This window comes from Trachypithecus francoisi, unplaced genomic scaffold (genome assembly GCF_009764315.1).
Source record: "Trachypithecus francoisi isolate TF-2019V2 unplaced genomic scaffold, Tfra_2.0 Lachesis_group0, whole genome shotgun sequence".
Lineage (NCBI taxonomy): Eukaryota > Metazoa > Chordata > Mammalia > Primates > Cercopithecidae > Trachypithecus > Trachypithecus francoisi.
In genome coordinates, this window is record NW_022681453.1 from 142,929,507 (window position 1) to 142,945,854 (window position 16,348).

The 16,348-nt window shown below is 40.7% G+C and overlaps 1 protein-coding gene across 2 annotated transcripts in view; it reads left to right on the forward strand.

Moving 5' to 3' along the window:
- Window positions 1-16,348, forward strand: part of LARS2 (leucyl-tRNA synthetase 2, mitochondrial) — a 167,498-nt gene that overhangs the window by 88,032 nt on the left and 63,118 nt on the right. For both annotated transcript variants that reach the window (XM_033212320.1, XM_033212319.1), the window contains 3 exons: window positions 1,019-1,178; window positions 10,526-10,630; window positions 13,522-13,637. In XM_033212320.1, the coding sequence (XP_033068211.1) occupies window positions 1,019-1,178; window positions 10,526-10,630; window positions 13,522-13,637 (381 nt within the window). The remainder of the gene's footprint in view (window positions 1-1,018; window positions 1,179-10,525; window positions 10,631-13,521; window positions 13,638-16,348) is intronic.

A 16,348-nucleotide genomic window follows, 5' to 3' on the forward strand; every position in this document is an offset into this window, starting at 1 on the left:
TCAGTCCTGCCGTGACTTTTGTTTAAATGTGCAAGGCCATCTCTTTCAGGGCCTTTGCATTAGCCTGAGTCTGGTCCTCATGTCAAAGGCCTTTGCTTCTTAACTAGCGTTTGGTGTGGGTCTCTGGGCCTGCCGGCTACTACGTGTGGAATATCTTCTACACTTTCTTCTTTGCCCAACATTTTTCTATGAACATGTTTTTATCTCCATTCCTGGACCCACCTGAAAATGAGATGGGGCAACATAGTGTCTCAGGAAGGAAGCATCTCAGTCCTACAGGGTAGGCCACATCTATGCCTCTGTGCCCCAATTCTGACTCCATAGGTGACACCTAATTGGCACTTAGGCCATGTGGTAGACTGTATTTAGCTCATCATTGGCACTCTGTCAATGTGTTTGAATAAATGAAGGAAGTAGCACCTGTCCATTCTGTGTCCTCCATGTCTGTCATATTAATTGGCACTCAGTAGATGGCTAATGTGTGCGTCTTTCTTAGAAGGCGTTTTAACCAGCTTTTGGGACTCATAGTCATGAACTCAGCTCAGGCCATCTTTTCTCTCTTCAAAACAGTAATAACCTTGGCACCTGTTTTTCTTGTTAGAAAAGTAGATGCCTTTTTTTTTTTTTTTCTACTCTACCCTTATATCCTTGAAGAAAATACAGCTTCTTTCTCAGAACACAAACAATGTAACACTAATAGTTATTTTTGATTTGTGAACAAAGGAGCCAGAAGAGCCAGGAAAGTGTCTTTCTGAGCATTCTTGGACCACCTTCAACTTGGGAATGCCTGCGTGCCCGGTGTGGGGCAAGTGGTAGGAGGTGTTTCTGCAAAAGGAACTGTGATCCTCTTCTCAGCTTCTGCCAGGCACCATCTCAATCCCCACACCCCTGGCCCGGTGGTCAGAACTGTGGTCACTGTTGGGGAATGAGGAGGGAAGGGGAAGGGGATACAGTTAGGGAGCAACACAGCCCAAAGGGAGGACTGAGAAATGACGTCACTCTTCTTTCCTACCACCAGGTTCATGGTCAAGCCACGGGGGAAAAGCTGACTGCCTATACGGCCACCCCTGAAGCCATTTATGGCACCTCCCATGTGGCCATCTCGCCCAGCCACAGACTCCTACACGGGCACAGCTCTCTGAAGGAAGCCTTGAGGATGGCTCTTGTCCCTGGCAAAGGTGAGTTGGCAAGTTACGGCTCAGGTGGTAGTATTGCTGCCTTACATTTGGATGGTGCCTCCCAGAGTTCAAGGTCCTTTCCTGTATATCATCTTGCGTGGGTCGTTCTTTGCCTTAGCCTTACTTTTTGTTTTTATTTTGAAACATGAGGATAAAAAAGAGCTCTGGAAATCTTTTTATTACCCCTGGTTTCTCCATGAAACTAGTTTGTCTGTGTCTTGAGCTTCTGATTGAAAGCGCAGCTCTCTCCCTTTCAATATAATCTAAAGTTCTTTTCTCCTAGTTATCAATTAGGAAAAGATATAGGAATCTATTCTATTAGGAATAGAATCTTCTCCTAATTTATAATTTCACCATCAAATAAAGCTACACTGTCAGAGACCAGAGGGAAGCCAGTAAGAATGAGAGCAAACTTTTCAAACTTAATTTTATTGTTTTAAAGAATTCATGTGGTCATCTGAGCAGCGTCTTGCTCCATACAGATTTTTAACGTACCTGCTTTCTGAATGGATCAAGCTGACTTAGAATCGGCATATCAAGTTGTACTTGGTCCCTGAAGATTTGAAGATTCTGTGGTTGCAAGCAACAGAATCCATCTCTGACTAACCCAGAGGAAAAGGGGAACACATTGGAAGGCTGTGGGGAAGACCGTTGCTAGAGGAACAGCTGAAGAGCCAGTCCGAAAGAAGACTTGGAGAGTGCAGCCCTGAGAGTTTGGGGAGCAGGAACTCACAGACAGTCCCCTGAATGCCACTGTCAGTAATTCTGCTCTAACCCCACCTTCAGTGCCTGAAGCACTTGGTTCAAGACTCCTCTCGCAGGGAAAGGTGTTTGACTGGTGTAACAGGGGCCCCCAGCCTCTTTCTTGGCAAAGGGAGGCCAGGCACCTTCCTTGGTAGACCACAAAGATTGTCCCCAGGGAGGGAGGGGGAGCTCTCCAAAACAAACTTGAGGGCTCTTACCAGAGAAAGGCATATGAAGCCTGGGTAGGTGAAAAGAAGTCCATTCTAAGTTAGAAATAAGTCTCTGCAGTAATTTAAATATTTCCACAAATATCTCATCCCTATTCTCTTTCATGACTATAAACTTCAACCCAAAGTATACAATCTGAATTATTGGGGTCTGAAATAGCATTTGACAAAAAAAATGTTTTGGATGATGATATTAAGTTGCCGTCTTTGAAATGACCAGAATGAAACACTGCCTAATACTAGGTTGGAGAGATAGACAATGTCATCCCAATTTCTCTCTGCTTATGACTTTGTTTACTTAGACCATTAAAGCCGGATTCAAATCAGTGAGCACTTTCTCAAGAGCCTGCTGCGTGCACTCTTGGTGGGGCATAGATGAGGCATTCCAGTCTTAACTGGATTCCCCTGGGAGGCAGAACAGAGGACAGCCAGATGCTTATGCCACTCACCCCACACAAGGCAGATGTCACCCCTCAGTTTCACCTCTTTGTGATATGCATTGAAATAGAGAAAAGAGTCTTTTGAGTTAAAATTTCTATGTGGGCCGGGCGCGGTGGCTCAAGCCTGTAATCCCAGCACTTTGGGAGGCCGAGACGGGCGGATCACGAGGTCAGGAGATCGAGACCATCCTGGCTAACACGGTGAAACCCCGTCTCTACTAAAAATACAAAAACTAGCCGGGCGAGGTGGCGGGCGCCTGTAGTCTCAGCTACTTGGGAGGCTGAGGCAGGAGAATGGCGTGAACCTGGGAGGCGGAGCTTGCAGTGAGCTGAGATCCGGCCACTGCACTCCAGTCCCGGTGACAGAGCGAGACTCCGCCTCAAAAAAAAAAAAAAAAAAAAATTTCTATGTGTGCTTACAAAGCCCAATATAGCTATCTCTCTCAGGTTTATTTTCTGTACTTGCTCAAAAGAAAAACTGGATACTTTTCAACTGTTTAGTTTAAAGGGAAATCTCATAGTTTTTACTCTCATGAGCAATTTGATATTCCTTGAGGGGTATGGTGACTGAATAATATCTAAAATTGAAGAACTAAAACATGGAAACATCTCTAGCCCTTACATTTTCTCTTATGGCTAATTTGGAGACACAAATGAAAATAAGGGAATATTAATAGGGGAGCTATAATTTGTTAAGGAGCTAGCAAATTACAGAGGTTGGAGTTCCTGAGATGAAAGGCACTGTATACCTTCAAAACATTTTCATATGAAGGAAATTGAGAAATTTTTTAGTACATGCAGACAGCACTGTTTTCATGACCACATGGATATCAACACACCTGACCTGGCCTCGTCATTTCATTTTGGCAAATTTAGTGCCAAGTGTAATGTTCCATTTGAAGGGCTCATTATTTTCTCCCCTCTTTTTAATAATCTCTGAAATTGTTCCAAATGGAACATTACACTTGGCAATAAAATTTTCCAATTCTAATTTTCAGAGTAGAAATATTCTTTTTGCAGATGTCAATGTATTCAAAATCTCTGGATTAATTTGCACATCAAGTCCCTGGATTTTGACATCATAGTCACAGAAGGCCAGTACAGTGCATTGAGTGTAATTCACCAAAAGGTGAATTCAGATTACCCTAGGAATGTATGATTTATGCCTCTTCTGGCTTTTGGGATTACATTTTAAACCAGGATGTTGTATCACTGCTGTCATTTACCATTGCTGACCACCTCATTTTTTTCATCGATGTCAGGTTTTAAGGATGATTTGTGTTAAAGCAGTGACCACTGAGTGTCATGGAAGTGCACAGTTGTGACTAAATTTATCATTTGCAGGAGTTTCAGTTCTCAATCATGAGCTCCTGTTGTTGCTAAGTTTATTTCTACATATCAGCTCCTGATTTGGCCCAAGATGACCAAGATTCTGGTCCTAGATCCATCCATGTGACTTAAGGAAGGTCACATAAGCTTTTTAAGTTTAGCCTTCTTGGCAGAGCACATAATGGGGCTGCCAGCTAAGGTGGTCTTGGAGGACCTTGTGGGTAGAGAAGGAGCCCTGAGGGGCCCTGTGGAGGCGAGTGACCCATGTGGCCAGGGCGATGCTAGAGTGGCAGGCCGGCTGACCCCATTAATTGGGGAAAGAGATGGCAAGGCCCCCAGAACAGCAGGGGTCAGGATGGAAGGAGGGAACCGATCTGAGAGGTCTGTGGAAAGCTGCGAGGGTGGAGGATCCCCAGATGATTCCTTGATTTCTAGCCTGGCCAACTGGGTTGCCGATGTTATTGGCTAAATGAACTGTTTTTACCTAGCATCCTTAATTTGGCACAGATTCCTTTAAGAGAGGAAAAAAAGCAAGGTGCTCCCCTAGAGCTCTTGAAATTTAGTTTATTTCCATAATCATTGACGTCGCCTCCTTTTCTCAGCTGACCAAATCTGACTTAAGTCATGTTATGTAAGCTCTGATTTGATAGGAACTAGAAACCATAAAAGGCATCAATGGGGAAATATCATCAGAGTTCTAGAAGCTGTTCTGTCTTTTCCTGAAATCTTTTCTTACATTCCTAATATTAAAATATTCAAACCCTGGGGCTTTGGAACCACACATTTTAGCTCTGAGTCACCGACTATCTACACAATATATTTTTTGCTGAAAGGGCAGATGAGGTCTCTCTAAAGGACAACTTGGAACTCTGTTGTTATTGACACATTACAGGCACATTAGAGAGCAAGAGCCTCCCTGGAAGCCCCAGGACGTTAAGTAATAATTAATTGCTCACTGTTGTTTTGCTCTTGTCTCCATAGCATCGGTATGAGGTGAGGACAAAGGGTGAGAGCAGATCTGTAATTCTGGGGTAATGGTTTGGTTTTCCATCAAACTTTCAAGTAGAATTCTTTGATGTTATGTGAAGGGAAAAGCTTGTGTGCTCAAAAAATCTGGAATAAACAAAAATAAACGGGTATCTTTGCTTTGGACTTCTCAGAATCTTTGCTGTGCTAATGTGCACTGCAACTGTCTGAGAGAGGAAGTCATAGGCAACACTTGTCACACCCACTTGCCCACCAAGCCCTGTTTCCATGAAGTATGCCTAGGAACTAGTTATATGGACTGCTGCCTTGGTGAACACCAAATAAAAGTCATTTGTCTGTTTTTCCAGAGGGTGAGAGAGATGGCCTTCTTTGCAGTGGGTGCCTTGAGAGTGAAGGACAGATACCTTTTTGTCTAATGTTTTCTTTGTAATTACTAAAATGTTTTGCTGTTATCTAACTACTATGGGAAATGCTTCAGTTTCTTCAGATTTCGGGATTCCTGCATCACATCACTAGCACAGGAGTGATTGCTGAACACATTAGTAATTACAAAGGAAACACGAGAAATATGGAGAACACTAGAGACCTATTCAGGAACTTTGATTTTAATTATGTTGTTTCTAGGAAATAGATTTTGACCAGGTATAGCATGTGAGCTGCTACCATGCATTCATTGCAAATCTGCTAATATTTAAGTTCAAAGACCAATTTTTTTGTCCTACCTGAAAAACTGTTATAATATAACTTTTCTGTGTAATAAAAAGCAGTTCAACTCTTTCAAGCAGTACACTACATTTTTTCATGTTACTTTCTTTTGTAACAACTGAGCATACCATATAATAACCTACTTAATATATAGAATTCCATGGTTTTTAATATAGTCACAAATTTATACAACCATCCCCACAGTCAATTTTAGAACATTTTCATCATCCTAGAAATCTCAGACCCTCTGGCAGTCATCCCTCCCCAATTCTTGCCTCATCTCCAGCCCTAGGCAATCACTAATCTACCATCTGTCTCCATAGATCTGCCTATTCTGGACATTTCATGTAAATGGAATCAAATATAATATTTGTCATCTTATTGTCTGGCTCCTTTCACTTAGCATAATGTTTTCTTTCCTTTTTATTTCCAAGTAATACTTCATTGTATGGCTAGGCCACATTTTATTTATCCATTTTATTAATTGACAGGCATTTGGGTTATTTCTACTTTTTTACTATTAATATTATGAATTCTATGAACATTAATAAAGATTTGTGTGTGGATGTATGTTTTTATTTCTTTGGCAATATACCTAGGGGTAGAATTGCTGGGCCATGAAGTTTAAGGAACTGCCAGACTATTTTCCAAAGTGGCTTCACCATTTTACATTCCCACCAGCAGTGTATGAGAATTCCAGTTTCTCCACATCATTACCAGCTCTTCTTATTGTTTGTGATCATTTTGATTATGGTCATCCTTGTGTATATGATGTGGTATCTCAGTGTAGTTTTAATTTGCATTTCCCTGATGGCTAGCATTGTCAAGCATCTTTTCATGTGTTTATTGACCATTTATATGTCTTCTTTGGGGAAATGTCTATTCAGTTCTCTTGCCCCTTTTAAAAAATTCATTTTCATTTTAATTTTTAATTTTAGTTTGTCTTATTATTATCTTAACCATTTTTATATATTCTAGATACTAGTCTCTTATCAGATATGTAATTTACTCAGTTGTTTTCCACTTCTGAGAGTTTGTCTTCATGATGCCCTTTGAAGCACAAGTTTTTCATTTTGATGAAATTCAGTTTATCTATTTTTTCTTTTGTTGCTTTTGCTTTTGGTGATAACTAAAACGCCATTGCCTAATAAAAGTCCACAAAGATTTATTTTATTTTCTAAGAGTTTTATAGTTTTAGATCTTACAATTGGATCTTTAATCCATTTGGAGTTAATTTTTATATATGGCATGAAGTAAGGGTCCAACTTCTTTCTTTTGCACATGGTCAGGTTACTTTTTAACTCACGTTCCCACATTATCTTAAAAATCAGGCTGCTTCTGCCTCTTTATTTTCTGGTCTTCACTTAATATGCTATCAGGAAACATTTCTGTGTTTTTATGCAGGCTTCACAATTGTTTTTTAATTGTGCAGAATAATTAAATTATTATTTTTTAATCCATACATAATGTCTTATCAACTCAATGTACCTTAATATCCTAAGTCTTTCCCATCATGTTGAACACTGGGCTTTTTTCGTGTTTGGGGCTATTATGGAGATAACTGCTGTGACCATTTATGTCCACATGGCTCTTTGCTTCATAGAATTTTCCTTAGGAGATATTTCCAAGTGTGAGGTTTTTTTGGTCAAAGGTTGCAAACATTTTTCTATTTTTCTATTTTCTATTTCTATTTCTACACGGTTTCTGAAAGGGCTATATCAATTTATAGTGCCATATCCCGTGATGTATGCATTTCACAGTGACGTCACAAACATTAGTGTCACCTTGCTAAAACGTTTTGGTAACTTATCAGATATAAAATGATAATACTTCAAGATCACTCTTTTTAAAAACCAATTTGTTTTTTAAAGTCCAAGTAATATACATATGTTATATGAAAAGTTAAAGAGTACTAACAATAACAAGAACAGTAAAAGCAGCCTCCTTACCCAAACACTTTTATTTTAGGTATATGTTACTTAGAATATAAGTTTGGTGGCTATGACAGAGGCTTAGATAAACAGTAGTTTATTCTACCCACATGAAACTCTTGAGCATGTGTGATAAGTCTACTTCGTGAGGTAGTTAGGGCAATGATCCTCTGTCTTGTCTTCCTGCTCTGCCCTTCTAGAGTTTTGTCCTTCTCTGTGTTTCAAAGTTGCTCTACACTTGATCTGCATTCCAGTGAAGTAAGAAGTGGGGAAGGGTGGGGAGAAGGGCGTGCTCCTTCCCTTTGAGGCGGTGATCTAACAGTTGCTTCTGCATATCCTACATGGCCACACCTAGCTGCAAGGGAGGCTGAACAGTGCTTCCATTAGCTAAACACAACAGCCATGTGTCCAACTCAACATTGTATTGCTGAGTCAGAAGAGGAGGCAGGTACAGGGGTTAACTGGTAGTCTGTGCCACCCACTGTTATTCTGGCATTGACGTCCCTGTCTGTATGCCTGTCCATATGCCATATATGCTTATACTGCTGTCTTTTGATTCACCAGTTCTGGATGTTACCTATTGACTTTTATTCTACCACCCCTCACCTCCCAGTCTCCTGATAACATCATATAATTGCAAAATTTGAAAATACAACTTTCTTCTTTGAGAAAAGATAGTGTGGAGGCCGGGTGCGATGGCTCATGTCTGTAATCCCAGCACTTTGGGAGGCAGAGACAGGCAGATCATCTGAGGTCAGGAGTTCGAGACCAGCCTGGCCAACATGGTGAAACCCCATCTCTACTAAAAATACAAAAATTAGTTGGGTGTGGTAGCATGCGCCTGTAATCCCAGCTACTTGGGTGGCCAAAGCACCAGAATTGCTTGAACCTGGGAGGCAGAGGTTGCAGTGAGCTGAGATCACAACACTGTACTCTAGCCTGGGTGACAGAGTGGGACCCCGTCTCCAAAAAACAAAAGATAAGAAAAGATAGTGTAGAATCAGAAATACAGGTCTCTACTTTGAGAAGTGAGTCTGCACTCAGCTCCAGCAACAGGTGTCTCCCAGCTAATACATCTGTACCATGGGTGCTGGCTGGAGACCCGTGGGGGTTGCATTTCACTGTTACCCTACCATATCTCATTCTGTGCTTCCTGACACCCAAGGTGATGAAAGATAAGGGCTGATTTAGATGCCTATAGTCAATCATTACTCGTTGAAATACAGACCCTGGCTAGGCACAGTGGTTCTCACCTGTAATTCCAGCAATTTGGGAGGCCAAAATGGTAGGATTGTGTGAGCCCAGTTGTTTGAGACCAGCCTGGGCAACATAGGGAGATCCTGGCTCTACAAAAAAAAAAAAACATAGCTAGGTTTGGTGGTGTACACCTGTGGTTCTAGCTACTCAGGAAGGTGAGGTGGGAGGATCAGGGTGAGACCCTATTTCTAAATAAATAAATATCTTAAAAATAATTAAATATAGATCTAATTCTTAGGCTTATTTTAATTTTGGGGTTTGCAAAGTAGACAATTACATGAAGTCTTAAAACATGGCAAGTATTATAAATAGTAAGAATTCATAAGTTATAACTGTTAATTGCTTATATTGTAAATTAAGTCAAGTGAACTCACTAATTGTCTACCGTCTGTCATCTCTTCTTCCGTTGGGACTTTACTTAGGTCATTATGCTTCCAACTCTCCATAAATTCACATATATGCACGTATGGCTTATCTCCTTGTTATAGTAGTTGTAATACACTTCATTTAAGATGATAGAGTGTTAGCTGGGTGTAGTGGCTCCTGCCTGTAATCCCAGCGCTTTGGGAGTCTGAGGTGGGAGGATCACTTGAGACCAGGAATTTTAGACCAGCCTGGGCAACATAGCAAGACCCCCATCTCTACAAAAAAAAAAAAATTCTTATATATATATAAATGTAAAATAAGATGTTATTTTAAATAACATAATACAATGTTAGAACAATACCTGTAATACAATTATTGTGTTGTAACATAATACAATAATACAATGTTAGAGTAAATCCAAATTAAGTGTTTTATTAGGGCCACATAAATATTGTTCACAACTGAGCCAAATACATTTTCCTTTTTATATAACTTTTTATTTTTCCTAAAGTTCATAATGTCTTCATTTTTTTTCATTTACTTTGTATTCTTTGAATTTCTAGCTAAGTCTTCCTGTACACGCCCCATATTTCTTTGAAACTCCTCTAGTGCAGTTTTCTGTACATTCCAACCTGCCAGGTAATCTATCAATTTCCTTATTTTCCCAGAGATGCTTCCCAGGGTACTCACTGTGTACTGCTCAGATATGACCTGGTCATTCTCCAGACCTCTGCTGCAACCTGGTCTCTTAGAACTTCCCTCCGTCTTTGTTCTTTGAGTGTCCTCATACTTTTTTCTTTGCTAGATCCCTTGTTTCCTGGATCCTATGTCTGTCCCTTCCTTGATTTGCCCCTTCATTTTGCTGGAATGCATTCTCCAGCATCTCCTAAGAAAAAGGTAAGTGGGTAGGAACTCTTTTGTCTTAGGATATCTGGAAATCTCTTCCCTCCTTTCTGTTCATTTCCTACTCCCTCTCCACTTCCCTCTTCAAGTGTTATGATGGTTTGGAATTTCTGATGTCCTTGGTTTCACTATAGATAGACTTTGTGTTTCTCATCTTCTGTATATTTGAGGTATTTTTCAAAAGGAAAAGACGGTGATGGGAATGTCATTACTCTACCATCTGGAAAGCAAAAATGCTTTTTCAGATTTCATGAGCATGGAAGAACATTTTCTCATGTGCGTATTTAATCTTTCGATTATTCACTGGTGTGAATTATCTACAAAGGACAACTTCTTTAACAATTAGCACAAAGCACAGAAGTTCTAGTGCTTATTTTTCTCACTTGTTTCCTCCGAGATTCAGATGGTGTTGGTGTCTCAGTTGAATGGCATCCACAGTTATTTGCTCTCATTTTCAGATTGCCTCACGCCCGTGATGGCTGTGAACATGCTCACCCAGCAGGAGGTCCCTGTCGTTATTTTGGCCAGAGCTGACTTGGAAGGCTCTCTGGATTCAAAAATAGGTAAGCAGCTATTAAAATGTAACCACAACAGTATATCTTGCAGATTTAGGATCAAAATACTCCCCTGTTGCTGTCATCTGGAAGAGCTGACTATTGATTCTATGGTCTGATTTGTTTCCTCATAAAAATGAATAGCCCTTCATTTAGTCATCCCTTGTTTCAGAACTACATTTTGAAAATAAACTAGGTATATTGCACTTTACTAGTTGCTACTGAGAATAATTAGAAATATCTGACCTACAAATCTTGCCAGTAGAGTTTGTTGTTAAGACTTGTACATATGATATGAGGAACAATGCAGCTCAGATGAAAATTCAGTTTCAAGACTCATAGAACCATCCCAGGTATACTACCAGCTTTAAAAAAAAAGAAAGAAAAGAAAACTCATAGAACCAACAGCAACTGCTGGGACGGGGGTTCAAATGAAGCACAAATGATCGATGTGGGCTGGGTTTTGGTGAAGGCTTTGTGGAGGAGGCGAACTCGAGCTATTCAAGAAAAGGATTGTGAAACAGCAGTAAAACTGAAGGCATATTTAGAACTGTAAATTGGATGTCCTTGGCAGCCTTACTCATTCGTGAGCGTTCTAAACTATCGTCATGTAACAGGAAGTCTGAGAATGAACAAAGAGAAGGGAACCTAAAGACAGCTTTGTCCAAAATCTGCCTCCTTTAGGACAGACCTGTGCATTTTTCATTACCAGCATTCCTACTGTAGGTTCCAGCCAGTCCCCAGAGTCCTGAAACCTTGCAGAGAAAGTTATTTCCACACTATTTCCTAGCATACAGAAATAGCATTTCTTCTTAAATTCACATTTTTTCCCCTCATAACACTCAGATCAGTTTTTGATGAAATTGTTTGAAGAAATGTCAAAGCAGAAAATTCGTGTTACTCTCTTCTAACCATTTAAACCTAGAAAGTGTGTTGTTTAAAGAAATAATTCCTTCTGTTACTTTTATGCATTTTAAAATTAGTAAAATGTATTAATATAACCAGCTGGGATAAACATAAAGGCAGTTTTTATCGATGTGGCTTTTGGGGGAGTTTTTTGTTTGTTTGTTTGTTTGATATTTTGAATCATATTACTGACACAATATTGAGAGTTTTGAAGGAAAAAAATCGGATTTTTTTAGGTGCATATGGAAAACTGTCTCTCCTGTTGTCTTGATGTCCCATAGTTTCATAATTAACTTTTTCCAAATGTTTACTTTTGCCCTCCAAGAAGAACAAGAGCAGAAATAAACAGGAGATAAAGTGGTGTTTTTGCCTCCCACCTGCACTGTTAGAAATAGTTCACGTTCAACTGAGCGCAACATGACTACCGCCATGGCCTGAGGCATTCTTTATACGGCCAAATACATTTTGTGGTTACAGTGTCTCCTTTTAAACATTACTCCTAGTTCTTCCAAATTCTATTTTAGAATGTAGTAAATGACTATTTTCCCTTCTTGAATATGAACAGCTTTTGGTATTATTTATTGCTTGCCATTTGTCCTCATCCTTCAAGTCCACTCAACATTTATTCACTGCATTAGATGCATTTTGTCTATAATCTCAGCTAGAACACTACAGAACTTTTCATCATGTCACAGAGCTTTTCATCATATTTGGGAGCTTTAGAACATGTCTCCCAAACTTTCAACCACTGTTTTAGGGCATTGTTCCAATCTGATTTAAGCACCTTGTGCAATACCCTTAGCTTTGTATCTCTCAGTTTTCACACAATGTGTTGTATCCATGAGTATGTCACCTGCTTTGACGGTTGACCCTATAGCAGAGGTTCTCAACCAGGGGAGATTTTGCCACCAGGAGACATTTAGCAATTTTGGAGACATTTTTGTTTGTCACAACTCACGGAGTGCTAGTGGTACAGTTCAACATCCTGTAATGCACAAGACAACCCCCACAACAAAGTCCACGATGTCAGTAGTACCAAGGTTGAGAAATTCTGCCCTTACAGAACCAAAAGCTGGGAAGAAAAAAAAAACCCCGTTTTTATGAATACCCAAAACGAAAACAGCAGGCCTTGGCCCCTCTGGGTGAACAATTTATTAATGCCCAAATTCTCAAGGACATATGTGGGTTGAAGAATAAATGCCTACTTAGAATGTACTATTGCCTTTGGGAACAAAACATAGTTACTAGCTTTTGACTTCCTGACTGAGTGGATTTTCCTAGGATTGCTGGGAAATGCTGGAGGAGTTGGCCCTGCTTCTCGAGAGAAACCCACTGCCCTCTGCCACTGACGGAATTCAAGGAAGAGGTTTCCACAAATGCTTATGATTTTCAGTGGCAAAAAAAAAAGCACTCAAAAATGTGTATATTAGGATTGTAACTATTTAAAAAAAATAGGCTGGACACAGTGGCTCACACCTGTAATCCCAGCACTTTGGGAGGGGCAAGGTGGGCGATCACTTGAGGTCAGGAGTTCGAGACCAGCCTGGTCAACGTGACGAAACCCCTTTTCTACTAAAAATACAAAAATTAATCAGGCATGGTAGCACACGCCTGTAATTCCAGCTACTCTGGAGGCTGAGACATGAGAATCTCTTGAACCCGAGAGGCGGAAGTTGCAGTGAGCCAAGATCGTTCTACTGTACTCTAACCTGGGCGACAGAGCAAGACTCTGTCTCAAAACAAGAACAAAAACTAAGCAGAGGAAAAAGACTTAAAGGAGGTAATACCAATATGGTAAACTAGTTGTATTTTGGCAGTGGGTTTCTCCAAGACCATGTTCCATTTTCCCAACTAATGTGATGTGGTTTTAAAACTTCTGTAACTAAAAGAGATAGTCTCCTTTAAGAAGCTAAAGCTGGGTGTCAGTACTGTCAGTTGTTTTGTGATTTGGGCACTTGTGAAGGAAATGTTTTGTTTTCTTCTCCTCTGAATAGGAATTCCCAGTACTAGCTCAGAGGACACCATCTTAGCCCAAACCCTGGGCCTGGCCTACTCTGAAGTCATTGAAACTTTGCCAGATGGCACAGAGAGACTGAGCAGCTCTGCTGAGGTTGGTGCCTAAGAACTTACTTCCAGAATGATCACCTTGATGCGATTTTGATAGACATTTTCCTTCAGGTGCAAATTACAACCTGTTCCTTCACTCGTCCCCATACCTAACAGCCTTGTAGCCTCATATCTCTATGAAAACAAAATAATACTCTTCAAGATATGAAAGTTTGTCCATTGTAAATCAATTTCAGTCCTCGAACAGAATGGATCAAAGTAACTAATTTTATGTTGGGGATCTCTGCTTGAGAAAAATTATCTTTTCTAAGGAATCTCTGATTCCTTGGGAGAGGTGATTAAAATTGTTTCTTCTTCCTAGAGGAGGTATCTGTTCTCTCCAGATTACTGACATTATTTCTGCCTAAAGTGTAACTCACTTATAGAAATGAACAGGGAAGTTCAGAGTCATGTTTATTTGGTCAGGGTTGTCTCTTGCTAGCATGAAACAGCAGCACTTAAAGATGGTATATCTGGCAGGATTTGAGCCCAGCCTCTATGTTGAACTAACCTGGAAAGTAGGATGGAAGAGGTAGGGTGAGGGATGGGAGGAGGTAGTGGGAGCAGTGACACTCAAGTTTGAGCACAGGTCAGAATCCCCTGGTGGCCTTGTTAAACCACAGCCTGGCCCCCACCCCCACCCCAGGGATTCTGATTTAGTAGTCCCAGGTGAGAGCCCAAAATTTGCACTTCTAACAAGTTTCCAGATACTGCTGCTAATGCTGCTGGTCCAGGGAATGCATTTTGAGAATCAAGGGCTTAGAACCTTGCCACTCAATGTCTGGTCCCTGGACCAGCAGCACTGGCATCACTTGTTAGAAATGTGGGATCTTAGATCCCACGCTAGTCTAATAAGATCCTTATATGATTTGTATGCACATTAAAAGTTTGAGAATACTGGCTTAGAGCACTCTTAAACTTAACTGCACACTGGAAATACCTGAAAGTTTTAAAATAATACTGATGCCTGGGTCTCACTCCAGATACTCTGATTTGATGGTTACTGGTGGTAAGGAGGGCATAGATCAGACATCAACAGTGTTCAGAGCTCCCTAGTTGATTCTGATGTGCGGCAGAGCCTGGGAACTATTGACTTAACATAGCGATGCCACCCCTGGCCATGGCTCTGAATCACCTGGGAGGTGCCTACAGGTCCCACCTTGGCTGATCTTGATTCAGTGAGACCTGAAGTTCCATGTTTTTCCGGTTTGCGACTATCTGGCTATATTTATATCTATAAAATAAGGGAATATGGGCAGGTTTTCTCCTTTGTAGGGAGTGCATGGTTTCTAACCCCATGTTTGTGGCTTTACTTCATAAATTGCATCCCCAGACATGAGTCATGCTCTAAGATATGGACCCTTAAGCCTTTTTTTAGACCTTGTTTGAGCAGGTTCCCTGGAGGGTGGAGCAGAGCGAAGTCACAGTGTCTGTAAGGAGCCCCAGTTAACCCTCTCAAGAAAGGGGACACTCGTGGCCAAAATTAGGCTTCTGAAGTTCCCAGTGAAACATCCAGTCTTTAGTACAGTTCTCTGAGCATCAGTTATGCTTCCTGGCTTCTTTCACACAGCTTCAGATGGTCTATTGAAGCCTCTCCTGACTCTAGGCTGAATATCTAGAGTAAAAGAATTATTTCAATAAGTAGAAGGAGAATGGCTAGGGAAAGGCCGCTTTCGTCTATGAGCTTCTGGAATGGAAAGACAGTGATGTTAGGAGAAGACTGACTTTCAGGAGAGCTTTTTATGATTTGCATCGTGACTGTGATAGTGGACGTGCAGAAAGACACTTCAGACCGTTCATGAAAAGGGCTACTTTTGATCAACATAGCTGTATTTTCTTATTCTTTATGCCTCTTGACTGTAAGCTCCTTGAGGACATGGGAAGATCATATTTATCTTTGTGCCCCCAGTGGCTAGCACAAGCCCAGCACATACAGATGCCCAGTGGGTCTTCATTGAACAAATTTGAGGGTGCCCACAATCCAGGTTGTTACCAAGCCACACTGGCACAATTCATATAATTAGTTTGGCTCTCTGAAAAGCACCAAGTGAAAAGATAATTTCTCTTTTGTACTATTAGTGGTCTGTCCTGCTGTCTATAAAATGGGAGCATTTAAATATAAAAAGAGTGGTCTGGTTCTTCAAGCTGAAGCCTCAGAATGTTCCTCTGCTTGCCTGAATTCCTTCTGCTTTAGGATAATATTGAATTTTTATTTTCTGAATATTTTCCCCCCAACAGGGGAGTAGTCATTAAAAATCCTTATCATGCAGTTCTTTACTGGCAGCTAAAAGCTGATATTTGATGATCTCTGTAAGTGTCACAGGGCTCTGGTGATAAGGAAAGCCACAGAACCAGGGCCAACCAAGACACATTAGACACAGTAGACACAGTGCCTCGGGCCCACAATACTTTTAGAGGCCTCTGCAAAAGTTTTAATTTCTTTTAAAATCAGAAGAAAAAAATGAACTTTTAGGGTCAAAAGTTACATTTCTCTTTATATTGATGCAGTTGTAAAATATAGTTCTTAATATTATCTGAAGGAGCAAGGAGCCTACAAAGGCAGAAGCACCTGGGGCTCGTGAAAGTCATGAATACAGCTCTGCACAGAACTGGTCCCTGGGGAGAGCCACACATAAACATGGCAGGACTGGTGGCAGCATCGGGGTGGTGACTCGTGCTATGCAGAGAGGAGTGAGCTCTCTTTTCTCTCCCTGT